Source organism: Microcaecilia unicolor, chromosome 1 (genome assembly GCF_901765095.1).
Source record: "Microcaecilia unicolor chromosome 1, aMicUni1.1, whole genome shotgun sequence".
Classification (NCBI taxonomy): Eukaryota; Metazoa; Chordata; class Amphibia; order Gymnophiona; family Siphonopidae; genus Microcaecilia; species Microcaecilia unicolor.
The window spans coordinates 33,905,717-33,920,800 of NC_044031.1; the positions used below are offsets into that span (position 1 = coordinate 33,905,717).

At 48.3% G+C, this 15,084-nt stretch overlaps 1 protein-coding gene across 1 annotated transcript in view; it reads right to left on the minus strand.

Annotated features, from left to right (window-relative positions):
• LOC115464682 (gastrula zinc finger protein XlCGF58.1-like) overlaps positions 1-8,314 on the minus strand; it is a 48,273-nt gene extending 39,959 nt beyond the window's left edge. Inside the window, exon 1 of the mRNA XM_030195075.1 lies at positions 8,196-8,314. Within this exon, the coding sequence (XP_030050935.1) occupies positions 8,196-8,222 (27 nt within the window). The 5' untranslated portion in view covers positions 8,223-8,314. The remainder of the gene's footprint in view (positions 1-8,195) is intronic.
• Positions 8,315-15,084: the final 6,770 nt, after the last annotated feature.

A 15,084-nucleotide genomic window follows, 5' to 3' on the forward strand; every position in this document is an offset into this window, starting at 1 on the left:
CCCATCCCCGCAAAAATTTAAACCATCCCAACCCGTCCCCACCCGTCCCCGCAAGAATTTAACCCATCCCCACCCATCCCCGTAAGAATTTAATAGTACATAAAAGAAAGTTCCAGTCAGCTCCCTTTCTGGATTTGAGCCACAGCACTGTAGGCAAGGAAGGAATGGAAGTTGGAACTTGGAACACTCTGGTGCGCACATGTAAGATTTGTCTCTGATTCACTGGCAGTGTGTGCTGAGAGGCCGCCACATGCACGCGCCAGTAGGTCAGGTGACATCTGATTCTCGTGCCTGTGTCAGAGGTGAGGTCTGTGCACCAGCCTGGGAGCAAAGAGGATTAATAGTAACATAGTAAGTGACAGCAAATAGACCTGAACGGTCCATCCACTCTGCCCAATAGTCACACTCATGATCAATTCATCATTAAATCAACGAGTGTGATATTATATACTTGATTATGGTCTTTCTTTCGTGTTTCTGGAACAAAGACCACAGGAGTCTATCTGGCCCCATCCTTATGTTCCAACTGCTGGAGTTTAGTACAGACAGAGAGGGTAATACAGTATACAATCAGAGAAACAAAAAAGAAAAAAGCAACACTGGGCCTTCAAGATTGGGACAACAGGAGTACTTTATTTAACCAAAAACCCGACACGGGCCGTGTTTCGGCGCCAAAAAGGCGCCTGCCTCAGGGGTCAAATTTGTAAATATAGCAATTGTTCGGAATAGAGGTTGTCAGTGCCTTTAAAAAAGCCTGAGTAACTTGCATTGATTTCGCTATGGCGCGAAGAAAGCGGGCTCCGACGAGGGAACCTTCTCCTGCTTAGTCCAAAGAGATAAATCTATTCCGAACAATTGCTATATTTACAAATTTGACCCCTGAGGCAGGCGCCTTTTTGGCGCCGAAACACGGCCCGTGTCGGGTTTTTGGTTAAATAAAGTACTCCTGTTGTCCCAATCTTGAAGGCCCAGTGTTGCTTTTTTCTTTTTTGTCCAACTGCTGGAGTTGCCATCAAAGCCCACTCCAGCCTATTCATGTTCTCATTTGTGGGACACAGACCGTAAAAGTCTGTCCAGCACTGTCCTCATGTTCCAGCCACTGAAGTTGCTGTCTAAGCCCTTTCCAGCCCATCCTACACCAGATTGCCATGTATGAGACACAGAACATACAAGTCTGCCAGGTATCAGCCCTAGTTCATCACAGCCAGAGTCGCCATCTAAGCGTCACTTGACACATCCACACACATGCAGCCATTTAAAGTTAGCTTTTATATAACTTCCATTTTCTAATTAGAGATCCTCTGTGTTTATCCCACGCCTTTTTGAATTCCGTCATCATTTGTGACTCTACCACCTCCTTAATGGAAGACTTTCCACATTTATGCTGTTAAAGCAAGGAAGAAGAGGAGGAGGAGACAGCACTCAAATAAATTGGTATTCGGTAGATGAGAGGCTGGTGCAGGTGCAGCTTACACTTCCACGGGAAGCCCACAGAACTGGTTCCATCCCCGCGGGAACCCCGCAGGAACTGCCTCCGTCCCCGCGGGAACCCTGCAGAACTGCTTCCATCCCCGTGGGAACCCCGCAGGAACTGCCTCCGTCCCCGCGGGAATCCCGCGGGTTCCGCGGGATTCCCGCGGGGACGGAAGCCGTGCAGCTCTCTAGTCTGTCCCAGTATGGCAATACTTATGTAGTGTTACAAGGTATTTGACAGAAAGATATTCAGCGCTTGCAACTGGTCCAGAATGCAACCATTCGCTTCTTGACTGGGGCAAAAAAATTTTGACCATGTTAAACCACTTCTCCATGATGAACACTGTCTACCCATCTCCTCTAGAACCTCATACAAGCTACTTCTCCTAGTTCGTAAGATTCTTCAATCTGGCCAACCCCACTACCTATCTGAACATTCAATCTCCTACTGCCATCCCAGGGTGCTCAACTCCTTGCAGAACCATCTACTGCATGTTCCCTCCCTCCCCCCCACACACACACCCCCGTCACGTTCTGTCCATCTTTCCTCCATATGTTCTCGAATATTTAGCATGATGGGTCCCCTCCTTTGGAACATGGTTCCCCTGGCCCTTCGTTTGGAATCCTCCCTGCCCACCTTTAAGGCCTGTCTTAAGGCCCATCTTTTTGCTATGGCCTTTGACTCCTGCCATGCTGGCAAATTGGACAACATTATAATAATGGGCGATTTCAATTATCCTAATATTGACTGGATAAATGTTACATAAGGGAGTGCTAGGGTGGTAAAATTTCTGGATGTAATAAATGACTGCTTTTTGGAGTAACTGGTCCAGGAACCAATGAGAGGGGGAGCTGCTACAGATCTCATCCTTAGTGGAATGCGGGGCATAGTATGAGAGGTAACTGTGTTGGATCTGCTGGGAATCAGTGATCATAACATGATCAAATTTGAACTGATATCTGGAGTTGAAGTCAGCAAGGAAATGTACTGTAGCAGCTTTTAATTTTCGAAAAGGCGACTGACATAATGAGGAAAATGGTTAAAAAGAAGCTGAAAGGATCGGCCGTAAAGATTAGGACTTTAAATCAGGCATGGATGTTGTTTAAAAATACCATTGTGGAAGCCCAGACTAGATGTATTCCAGGTATTAACAAAGGTGGAAAAAAGAGCAAACGACAGCCAGCGTGGTTAAAAAGTGAGGTGAAAGAGGCTATTAAAGCCAAAAGAACATACTTCAAAAAATGGAAAAAGGATCCAAATGAATAAGAAGCAACATAAGTACTCTCAAGCCAGATGCAAAGCATTGATTAAAAAGGGTAAATGTGAAGAAAACTTTGCCGCACAGACGAAAACTCATAGTAACACTTTTTCCAGGTATATCACAAACAGGAAGCTTGCGAGGGAATCTGTGAGACCGTTAGATCAGGAAGCAGCAAAAGGAGCACTCAGGGAGGACAAGGCCATATTTTTTGCTTCAGTCTTTATGGAAGAAGATGTGAGAGATCTATCTGTACCGGAAATGTTTTTCAGAGGTGACAATGCGGAGGAACTGAAAGAAATCTCGGTGAACTTGGAAGATGTAGTGAGCCAAACTGACAAGTTAACGAATGATAAATCACCTGGACCGGATGGTATACATGACAGGGTACTGAAAACTCAAATAAGAAATTGCTGATCTGCTGCTAGTGATCTGTAACCCGATGTTAAAATCGTCCATAGTACCTGAAGACTGGAGGGTGGCCAATGTGATGCTGATTTTTGTAAAGGATTCCAAGGGTGATCCAAGAAATGAGAGACTAGTAAGCCTGATTTCAGTGCCGGGCAAAATAGTGGAAACTATTATAAAGAATAAAATTACAGAACACATACACAAACATGGTTTAATGGCACAAAGTCAGCATGGATTCAGCCAAGGGAGGTCTTGCCTCACCTATTTGCTTCATTTTTTTAAAGTCATGAATAAACATGTGGATAAAGATGAATCAGTTGAAGTAGTGTATCTAGATTTTCAGAAAGCTTTTGACAAAGAACCTCACGAGAGACTACTGAGAAAATTAAGGAGTCATGGGATAGGAGGCAATGTCCTTTTGTGGATTAAGAATTAGTTACTGGACAGGAGTGGAGTGGAGTGGCCTAGTGGTTAGGGTGCTGGACTTTGGTCCTGGGTAACTGAGGAACTGAGTTCAATTCCCAGCACAGGCAGCTCCTTGTGACTCTGAGCAAGTCACTTAACCCTCCATAGCCTGCCATGAGTGGGAAAGTGCGGGGTACAAATGTAACAAAAAATAAAAAACCAGAGGGTAGGGTTAAATGGCCATTTTTCTAAATGGAGGAGGGTGAATAGTGAAGTGCCGCAGGGATCTGTACTGGGACCGATGACATTTAACATATTTATAAATTATCTGGAAATAGGAATGAGTGAGGTGATTAAATTTGCAGATGACACGAAACTATTCAAAGTTGTCAAAACAAATGCGGATTGTGAAAAATTTCAAAGAAGACCTTAGGAAACTAGAAGACTGGGCACCCAAATGGCAGATGAAATATAATGTAGGCAGATGCAAAGTGGTGCACATTGGGAAGAATAATCCGAATCATGGTTACCTGATGTTAGGGTCCACTTTAGGAGTCAGTACTCAAGAAAATGGTCTAGATGTCATTGTAGACAATACGCTGAAATCTTCTGCCCAGTGTGCAGCAGAGGTCAATAAAGCAAACAGGATGCTAGGAATTATTAGGAGAGGGATGCAAAATAGGACCAAAAATATTATAATGACTCTGTATTGCTCCATGGCGCAACCTCACCTTGAGCATCGTGTTCAATTTGGGTCACCGTATCTTAAAAAAGATATAGCAGAATTTAAAAAGGTTCAAACAAGAGCAACCAAAATGATAGAGGGGATGGAAATGCTCTCATACGAAGAAAGGCTAAAGAAGTTATGGATCTTTAGCCTGGAAAAGAGACGGATGAGGGGGGACAAGATTGAAGTCTACAAAATCCTGAGTGGTGTGGAGCGGGTAGAGGTGAATCGATTTTTCACTCATTCAAAAAGTACAAAGACCAGGGGATACTCAATGAAATTGCATGGAAATACTTTTAAAACGAATAGGAGGAAATATTTTTTCACTCAAAGAATAGTTAAGCTCTGGAACTCATTTCTGGAGAATGTGGTAACAGCGATTAACATATCTGGGTTTAAGAAAGATTTGGAAAAGTTCCCGGAGGAAAAGTCCATAGTCTTTTATTCAGATGGACATGGGGGAAGCCACTGCTTGCCCCAAGATTGGTAGCATAGGATATTATTACTAATTGGGTTTCTGCCAGGTACTTGTGCCCTGGATTGGCCACTGCTGGAAACAGGATACTGGGCTAGATGGACCATTGGCCTGACCCAGTATGGCTATTCTTATGCTCTTATGTAGAAGCAAGAGAGCTGGCGGATGCAGAAGGTACCGCATACAGTTCAAGCTTCTCCTACTAACCTACAAATACACTCGATATGCAGCCCCTCCTTACCTCTCTACCCTCATCTCCCCTTACGTTCCTACCCGTAACCTCCGCTCTCAAGACAAATCCCTCCTCAGTACCCTTCTCCACCACCGCCAACTCCAGGCTCCGCCCTTTCTGCCTCGCCTCTCCCTATGCTTGGAATAAACTTCCTGAGCCCATACGCCAAGCCCCCTCCCTGCCCATCTTCAAATCCTTGCTCAAAGCCCACCTCTTCAATGTCGCCTTCGGCACCTAACCACCTACCTCCTCTCTTCAGGAAATCTTGACTGCCCCAACTTGACATTTCGTCCTTTAGATTGTAAGCTCCTTCGAGCAGGGACTGTCCTTCTTTGTTAAACTGTATAGCGCTGCGTAACCCTAGTAGCGCTCTAGAAATGTTAAGTAGTAGTAGGATGCAGAAGGTGCAGGGAGAGGGGAAGCAGGAAGGAGGAAGGAAGTTAAATCTAAAGAGATCACAGGAAATAGAAACAGAGATTCATAAAATCAGAGAAGAATCAGGAAGAAGAGCCTGAGGAGCTACAGGGAATAAACAGCAGAACCTTCTTCTCTACAGCCCAAGGAATGGATTGAGCAATGCCAGACTAATTTCTTCTTCTGCTTGTGTATCAGAGGCTGCCTGGCATTGCCTGGCACTGCATCCCCTGCTGCCCACCTCCTGCCAGTCTCCTACCTGCTCAGCACAAAGCCCTGCAGCCATTCTCCTGCCCTGGCTCCCTCTTTGCTGGCTCAGGAGCAGCAGCCCTGTGAAGGGAGGGGAACCAGGAAGAAGAACTTTCTTTTATGTGTATCAGAGGTTGCATGACATTGCCTGGTGCTGCATCCCCTGCTGCCCACCTCCTGCCAGTCTCCTACCTGCTGAGCACAAAGCCCTGCAGCCATTCTCCTGCCCTGGCTCCCTCTTTGCTGGCTCAGGAGCAGCAGCCCTGTGAAGGGAGGGGAACCAGGAAGAAGAACTTTCTTTTTCGTCTGCTTGCTCCATGCACCATGTGTGTATCAGAGGTTGCATGACATTGCCTGGCACTGCATCCCCTGCTGCCCACCTCCTGCCAGTCTCCTACCTGCTCAGCACAAAGCCCTGCAGCCATTCTCCTGCCCTGGCTCCCTCTTTGCTGGCTCAGGAGCAGCAGCCCTGTGAAGGGAGGGGAACCAGGAAGAAGAACTTTCTTTTATGTGTATCAGAGGTTGCATGACATTGCCTGGTGCTGCATCCCCTGCTGCCCACCTCCTGCCAGTCTCCTACCTGCTGAGCACAAAGCCCTGCAGCCATTCTCCTGCCCTGGCTCCCTCTTTGCTGGCTCAGGAGCAGCAGCCCTGTGAAGGGAGGGGAACCAGGAAGAAGAACTTTCTTTTTCGTCTGCTTGCTCCATGCACCATGTGTGTATCAGAGGTTGCATGACATTGCCTGGCACTGCATCCCCTGCTGCCCACCTCCTGCCAGTCTCCTACCTGCTCAGCACAAAGCCCTGCAGCCATTCTCCTGCCCTGGCTCCCTCTTTGCTGGCTCAGGAGCAGCAGCCCTGTGAAGGGAGGGGAACCAGGAAGAAGAACTTTCTTTTATGTGTATCAGAGGTTGCATGACATTGCCTGGTGCTGCATCCCCTGCTGCCCACCTCCTGCCAGTCTCCTACCTGCTGAGCACAAAGCCCTGCAGCCATTCTCCTGCCCTGGCTCCCTCTTTGCTGGCTCAGGAGCAGCAGCCCTGTGAAGGGAGGGGAACCAGGAAGAAGAACTTTCTTTTTCGTCTGCTTGCTCCATGCACCATGTGTGTATCAGAGGTTGCATGACATTGCCTGGCACTGCATCCCCTGCTGCCCACCTCCTGCCAGTCTCCTACCTGCTGAGCACAAAGCCCTGCAGCCATTCTCCTGCCCTGGCTCCCTCTTTGCTGGCTCAGGAGCAGCAGCCCTGTGAAGGGAGGGGAACCAGGAAGAAGAACTTTCTTTTATGTGTATCAGAGGTTGCATGACATTGCCTGGTGCTGCATCCCCTGCTGCCCACCTCCTGCCAGTCTCCTACCTGCTGAGCACAAAGCCCTGCAGCCATTCTCCTGCCCTGGCTCCCTCTTTGCTGGCTCAGGAGCAGCAGCCCTGTGAAGGGAGGGGAACCAGGAAGAAGAACTTTCTTTTTCGTCTGCTTGCTCCATGCACCATGTGTGTATCAGAGGTTGCATGACATTGCCTGGCACTGCATCCCCTGCTGCCCACCTCCTGCCAGTCTCCTACCTGCTCAGCACAAAGCCCTGCAGCCATTCTCCTGCCCTGGCTCCCTCTTTGCTGGCTCAGGAGCAGCAGCCCTGTGAAGGGAGGGGAACCAGGAAGAAGAACTTTCTTTTATGTGTATCAGAGGTTGCATGACATTGCCTGGTGCTGCATCCCCTGCTGCCCACCTCCTGCCAGTCTCCTACCTGCTGAGCACAAAGCCCTGCAGCCATTCTCCTGCCCTGGCTCCCTCTTTGCTGGCTCAGGAGCAGCAGCCCTGTGAAGGGAGGGGAACCAGGAAGAAGAACTTTCTTTTTCGTCTGCTTGCTCCATGCACCATGTGTGTATCAGAGGTTGCATGACATTGCCTGGCACTGCATCCCCTGCTGCCCACCTCCTGCCAGTCTCCTACCTGCTGAGCACAAAGCCCTGCAGCCATTCTCCTGCCCTGGCTCCCTCTTTGCTGGCTCAGGAGCAGCAGCCCTGTGAAGGGAGGGGATCCAGGAAGAAGAACTTTCTTTTTCGTCTGCTTGCTCCATGCACCATGTGTGTATCAGAGGTTGCATGACATTGCCTGGCACTGCATCCCCTGCTGCCCACCTCCTGCCAGTCTCCTACCTGCTGAGCACAAAGCCCTGCAGCCATTCTCCTGCCCTGGCTCCCTCTTTGCTGGCTCAGGAGCAGCAGCCCTGTGAAGGAAGGGGAACCAGGAAGAAGAACTTTCCATGTCCCATGTGTGTATCAGAGGTTGCATGACATTGCCTGGCACTGCATCCCCTGCTGCCCACCTCCTGCCAGTCTCCTACCTGCTGAGCACAAAGCCCTGCAGCCATTCTCCTGCCCTGGCTCCCTCTTTGCTGGCTCAGGAGCAGCAGCCCTGTGAAGGGAGGGGAACCAGGAAGAAGAACTTTCTTTTTCGTCTGCTTGCTCCATGCACCATGTGTGTATCAGAGGTTGCATGACATTGCCTGGCACTGCATCCCCTGCTGCCCACCTCCTGCCAGTCTCCTACCTGCTGAGCACAAAGCCCTGCAGCCATTCTCCTGCCCTTCTCCACAGTGCAACTTCCAGCTCCAGCTCCCTCCCTCCTTCCCTTCCTGCACAGTTCTGCTGGGTCAATGCAAGGGCTCAGCTTCTTTATGACTTCAGACAGGGAGGGAGGGAGGGAGAGAGAGAGAGAAAGAGGAGGGATGGGAGGGCTGGGGAAGAAAGATCAGAAAGAAGAGAAGCAAAAGAGAGGGAAGAGGGAGGGAGGTCGGGGACAGCTGCCTCTGACTGCTGCCATCTACTGCACCCTCCCAACACTGACTGCAAAGGAGCTGATCCTCTACAGGTTATGACTATCCCAAACTCATTCCTGCTCTCAGAACTCTGTAGCTGCAGATCTCAGACGTTTAATTAAACCTCCTTGTCGCAAGCACTAATAAAGCCAACATCTTTTTATACATGAATAACCTTTGTTCTTCACTTTTAATCCCTGACATCATGTTACAAGGAGGTTCTTATGTGACTTATACAAAAATCCCAATTTTTACAGCAGGATTTCACATTCTGGATGACATTTTTCAACTCTTTGAACACAGAAACAGCACCAAAAAGGTCACAGTCCAACTCTACCACCTCTTCTCACCCTAGCACAGGCTTTAGGCATGTGTGGGTGTCTCACATTTGGGAGGATTCCCTCCTCCCAATTCAGTCTAACAGCTTTCTGTGACCTCATTGGATTTCAAAAAAAAGAACGTAAACTCACAATTCCCAAAAAGAACCTGGACTCACATGGGTCCTCAACCACTCAGCCCTCCCATCGGACCTAGGCTTGGTACTGATGGAGACTATTGACCATGCTAAACTTTCGTGCCTGGAACCTTGCTTCATACATGCAGCAGAGGGAAACTCCAGCGCCAGCACTGCCTCAGTGGGAGAGACCATTAACTCCAACATCTTTGAAAATGGACAGTGCTAACAGTGGCATAGTCTGGGGGGGCCTCAGGGGTCTGGGCCTCCTCACCTTCAGCTCAGGCCCCCATTGCCTTTGTGGCTGGCAGGGATGCCAAAGGTAGCTCATCCCAAAGTTGGAGATTTACCACCGCAATGCTGGAGACTTTAAACCAATAAGTGAGATTTCTTTCATGAGTCTTTGCCAAGTCTTAAACCAGCTCTAGCATATGTACATTCCAAAAACTGACATATTCTAATCAACAAACAGAAAATTAAAAAAAAATTCTACCTTTGTTGTCTAGTAATTTTACTTTTCTAATCATGAAATGAGATTGAAGGGGGGCAGACTCAAGAAAAATGTCAGTAAGTATTTTTTCACGGAGAGAATAGTGGATGCTTGGAATGCCCTCCCGCGGGAGGTGGTGGAAACGAAAACGGTAACGGAATTCAAACATGCGTGGGATAAACATAAAGGAATCCTGCTCAGAAGGAATGGATCCTAAGGAGCTTAGACGAGATTGGGTGGCAAAGCCGGTGGCGGGAGACGGAGATGGTGCTGGGCAGACTTATACGGTCTGTGCCAGAGCCGATGGTGGGAGGCGGGACTGGTGGTTTGGAGGCGGGGATAGTGCTGGGCAGACTTATACGGTCTGTGCCAGAACCGGTGGTGGGAGGCGGGGCTGGTGGTTGGGAGGCGGGGATAGTGCTGGGCAGACTTATATGGTCTGTGCCCGGAAAAGGACAGGTACAAATCAAGGTTAGGTATACACAAAAAGTAGCACATATGAGTTTATCTTGTTGGGCATACTGGATGGACCACGCGGGTCTTTTTCTGCCGTCATCTACTATGTTACTATGTTACTATGTTGGTCCCAGTCTCTGGTTTTTGCTTTCCTCTGCCTTCTCTTAACTGTCTTGCCAGGGTCTCTTAGTCCATTTGGCACGTCTTTTCTCTCTATGTTGTTATAAATAGCCCCCAGATAACCTGAGAACTTATACAAAAAGAACTTATGAAACAACAAGTCTTAATTAATGTATTCATTCAAAATACACCTTTGCAAAGATGGTTGCCTCTAGAAGCAAGAGGCACACCCCTCCTTAATGTTTACGGGCTTTATACCCTTTCTTTTTGGTTACATTAAGTATCTGCCCCTAAGTTTCTCATTGGATATTGATCACATTTACCAACCCCTAATACATCATCATTGTTGATTATCATATGACAGTCCTCTAAAAATTTTCCATCACCTTAGCAGCTGAGTCCCTATCCATTGTTAGTTCTGCTTGGTCTGCATTTTGGTATCTTTAAACCTTTATGTGAGAGCTTTGCATAGTTCAGCATGTCACATTCTACCTTCCCCTTTGTCCATAGTCTTACAGCTTCATGGTCTCATGCTTAGATACACTGTTGTTTCTACTCTTTGGGCTTCTTATAGAGACTGACACGGGGATGGGGAACCGCAGTAACCGCGAGGATGGAGACGGGGACAGAGCTTGCAGGGACGGGGATGGGGACAGAGCCCACAGGGACGGGGACAGGGGACAAACTTTGTCCCCATGTCATTTTCTACTTTGAAGCCTGTTAATGAACTGGACTGTTATTTATGTTTAAGTGATGCCTACAAAGATATTTTGATTTTTTGGAAAAACAAGCAAACATACTGGCCACAATTAGCAAAATTTGCACGGGGAGATCTTGTACATCCTGCTACCAGCAAATCTTCTAAGAAGACAACTTCTATTCTAGGAAGGACTGTGGAAGACAGGAGAGCTAGATTGAATCCTGAGATTGTTGATGATTTCTTATTTATCCACAGATTTAAAAAAACATAACAGTGCTTTATAGGGCATATTTCCCCCCTCTAGGGCATATAGAACGGGTTGTATTTTATACCCTTAGACATTTTAACAGTGTGAATTAGGATTCCTTGATGTAGTAGAAATCACCTATTGTTGGGGTTGGAAGGGTAGAGGGTGGTGGTGGGAAGGAGGGTTATTATAGCTGCTCATTGTTATTATTCTCTATTTGTAATTTATACACAACAGTTGCATAGCATATAGTTCCTTTTTATACTTTAATAAAAGGATTTAAATATAAAATCATAAGTGTTCGAGGCTTCTGCAGATGAGAACAGAACCTGCGGGGACGGGGCATGGATCTAGACAGGGCCTGCAGGGACGGAGACAGAACCTGCAGGGATGGGGTGGGGACGGAGACAGAACTCACGGGGTGGGGACGGAGACAAACTTTGTCCCCGTGTCATTCTCTAGCTTCTTACCCCTCCTCTCTTCTCTCTTCTCTTCTCTCTCTCTCTCTCTCTCCCTCTCTGTCTCAGCGCTTTTATCACTTTGCACACATTACTTTAAACTAACAGAGTCTTTTTTTGTTAATTATTTTAAAAAGCTATAATATGGTGGTTTCTGTTAGGAAGGGCCTAATTAAGTATAGTCCATCCCTAAAGAGTTCCTTTCTACCAGGGCATAAGCTATTTTTGTAATTATGTTAAATGAAAAAGCAATATATTTTGTGATAAACACAGTGACGGCCCTACCCTGAGGAGGCTGCTAGGGGGCGCTCTCCTACAAGGGATCTGGTAAATGCCATGATCTGGCCACTAGAGGGAGCCAAAGGGGATACACCAGTGTAGTGACCAGCTAGGGGGTGCTCATGTATAGGACCTGTCCTTCCCTAAAGAGGCCACCAGGGGAAACTCTCAGAGTAGAAGCTGGAAAGTTGGAGAGAGTTCTAGGTGTGGACCTTTCTGGAAGTAGGGGGAGAGGCCTAAAGAGGGGGGGGTGGATTATTGGTCACCCTATAAAAAGCACCCTCTAAGCTGAGAGAAGGGGGGGGGGGGGGGAAGAGAAGAGAGAGGGAGACCTGCAATGCCTGGAGCCTGAGGATTACAAGCAGGGAGAAAGTGAAGGAAGAAACCTGCTGAAGGCGAGCTCCTGGAAGGGTTAAGAGAAGGTTTCCTCAAAAACCTCAGAGGTACTTACCTGGCTGTGGACAGGATTTGGGACATTATGTATTGTGGGAAGTTAAAGTAACTAACAGCAGTGGGGTGGCGGATAGGTTGATAAAGTTGTGGAGAGTGAAGAAGGTTCTATCCAGGGGTGGAGGCTGTTAGACACTGAGACCCAGGTTCCCCACAGTCGATGGGCTCAGTGAGAGAACTTGTGATCAGGGTTGCCAAATAAAAAAAAAATTCCCACACAAAACCGCCCAAAACCCGCCCAAAAACCGCACACACCCCACCCCCGCCGTCATCAACCCCGCCCCTTCCGTTATCACCCCCACCCCCGCCGTCATCAACCCCGCCCCTTCTGTCATCACCCCCGTCCCTGCCGTCATCAGCCCCACCCCTTCTGTCATCACCCCCGCCGTAATCAGCCCCGCCCACACCACCATAGCCCCGCCCAATACGTCAGCAAACCCCGCCCAAAACGTCACAAACCCCCACCTCTGTCGCCATTAGCCCTACCCCCGCCGACCGAAAAACCGCCCCAAAACCCGCACAGAAAAAACAAAACGAGCCCAAAAAACCGCAACCACAATTGGGCGGGAAAACCGCCCATCTGGCAACCGTGCTTGTGATAGGTAACTAACGGCTGGAAAGAAGTGGGTTCCACAAGACTGCAGTATAGTCTAATAAATTGAATTTGCATTTTGATGACTGTCTCATTTGCATATATGTGAAGGCTGGAGAATCCTAGTTGAAGTTCCAGGAGAGTGTGAGGGGTCACGGCCCGTGGATCAGAGGGGTGACCGGGGCACACTGGACTGGACAGGGGAGGATTTCCAGTCGAAGGAAGGCATGCCCGAGCAGTCACCCTGAGTAAGGCAGGAGCCCCAGATATAGAGGTGGGTGCTTGCAAGTGACTGAGAGAAGGTCAGCCAAATATGGAGGAGTGTGTGTAAGGACATCCATCACGCATGGATATCCGTATTAGGCAGTGTACACTTTTCAAAGGTTATTCACTGACAAAACATGGTTCTCAGATAGGAACAACCGCAGAAACAAAAAAGGTCCAAAATTTCCACAAAAGTCCAACACAAAAAAAGAAACAGGTGGAAAAACAACTTCAAGAGATCAATCCAAGACAAGGGGTGAGATGCTCCAGAAAAACTTTATTAGGGACCCAACACGGTCCGTGTTTCGGTTTTTAAAAAAACCTTCATCAGGGGTCAATCAGTAGTTGCACAGAGGATATACTGACAGACAGAGGAGCTCATAAAATGTAGTCTCTTAAATAAAATAGAAAGTGTTGCCTCGTACCGACAGATTCAATATGAAATAGTATTGAATCTGTCGGTACGAGGCAACACTTTCTATTTTATTTAAGAGACTACATTTTATGAGCTCCTCTGTCTGTCAGTATATCCTCTGTGCAACTACTGATTGACCCCTGATGAAGGTTTTTTTAAAAACCGAAACACGGACCGTGTTGGGTCCCTAATAAAGTTTTTCTGGAGCATCTCACCCCTTGTCTTGGATTGATCTCTTGAAGTTGTTTTTCCACCTGTTTCTTTTTTTGTCTCAGATAGGAACCCAATTTTTGTGATGCAGAGAGCTTGTGCCTTGTGTGTCTGTGTTTAAAGCACAGGCACTTTCTTTCCCCCCCCCCCCTCCCCCCACCTGCCTCCCAGGACTCTCTAAGGGGCAGGCTGGAGAGATAAGTGTTTGTTTCCCCCCCACCACCTCCTGGGCTATCACAGGCTCCTGTAGCTACACATATAAGAGCTCCCTCAGCAGTGTAAGCATTCAAGGGTAATCAGTGATATGTGCACAGGCACGTTCATTAATAGAATCTATGTGCTAGAAAGGAAAAACATTCCCACATCCCTACAATACTGCACACAAATTGGAAGGACACACTTCCCCCCCAGCAAAAGGATCCCCCCCCCCCCCCCCGGATGCATTTTTACCTGTTGGGAGGGCCCGGATGCATTTTTACCTGCTGGGAGGGTGCCGCGCGCCTGTCTGCTTCGCTCGTTCCATGCTCCTTCTGCCCCGAAACAACCTGTTCCGGGGCAGAGGGAGCACGCAACGAGTGGAGCAGACAGGCGTGCACCCGGGGCGGACCGCCCCCCCCCCCCCCGGTATGCCACTGGACCTCGAGTCCCTCCGGCGGAGGTATCAGCACATCAAGAGGTACAGCCCTGACATCATTAGGGCAGAGAGACGGCGCCTCAGGGCTCGACGTAAGTATTATAAACAGGGTACCTGGACTCATTTGTAAATGTATGTATTTAATAATGCAAATGTCCTGTACAATATCAGTTTCCATGTGGCTAATAGGCAACTAGTAAGTCATAACACCTCTGTCCCAGATCAAGGCCTGAGGTTGCAGCTACCCTCCTGTGAGTGTAGCTGCAACTTCCAACTAACCTCCTCTGAGATGAATGAAATGACATGCCTCACTTCTGTAACCCCCTTTCTGGGGTGCATACTGTTTCATGGTCTTCCTGCCTGAGGTCCTACTCTTAGTGGATGTCATTGCCTCATATTAAAGTTATGTGCTCCCCCCCCCCCCCCCCCAAAAAAAAAAAAAAAAACACAAACCCAAAATGGTAAGCCAACCATAGTCACAAATCATAATGCAAACATACTGCTGAGCAATGAGTGTGGTCTGCCTGTGTACTCTGTGTCAGACCAGCATCCAGGGTTCCCTGTCATGTCATCTCATGCATCTCACACCCCATGGGTATAGCCCAGGGCTCACCATGCCTTTCCCCATCCCCCGCCTCAGAGCAGCCAGCTCCTGCACTATGCAAGCCATGTTGGATGTGCTGATCTCAAAGACAATCCTTTTTCATACACAGGGCACCAGCAGCAGCAGGAGGAGGCGGCCAAGGAGGCCCAGGAGGAGGAGGAGGGCGTGGTGGAGGAGGAAGTCATTCTGGAAGAGGAGAGGCCATGGAGGAGGAGGCCCCACCACCTCCAGCCCTCGCAGCACCATCC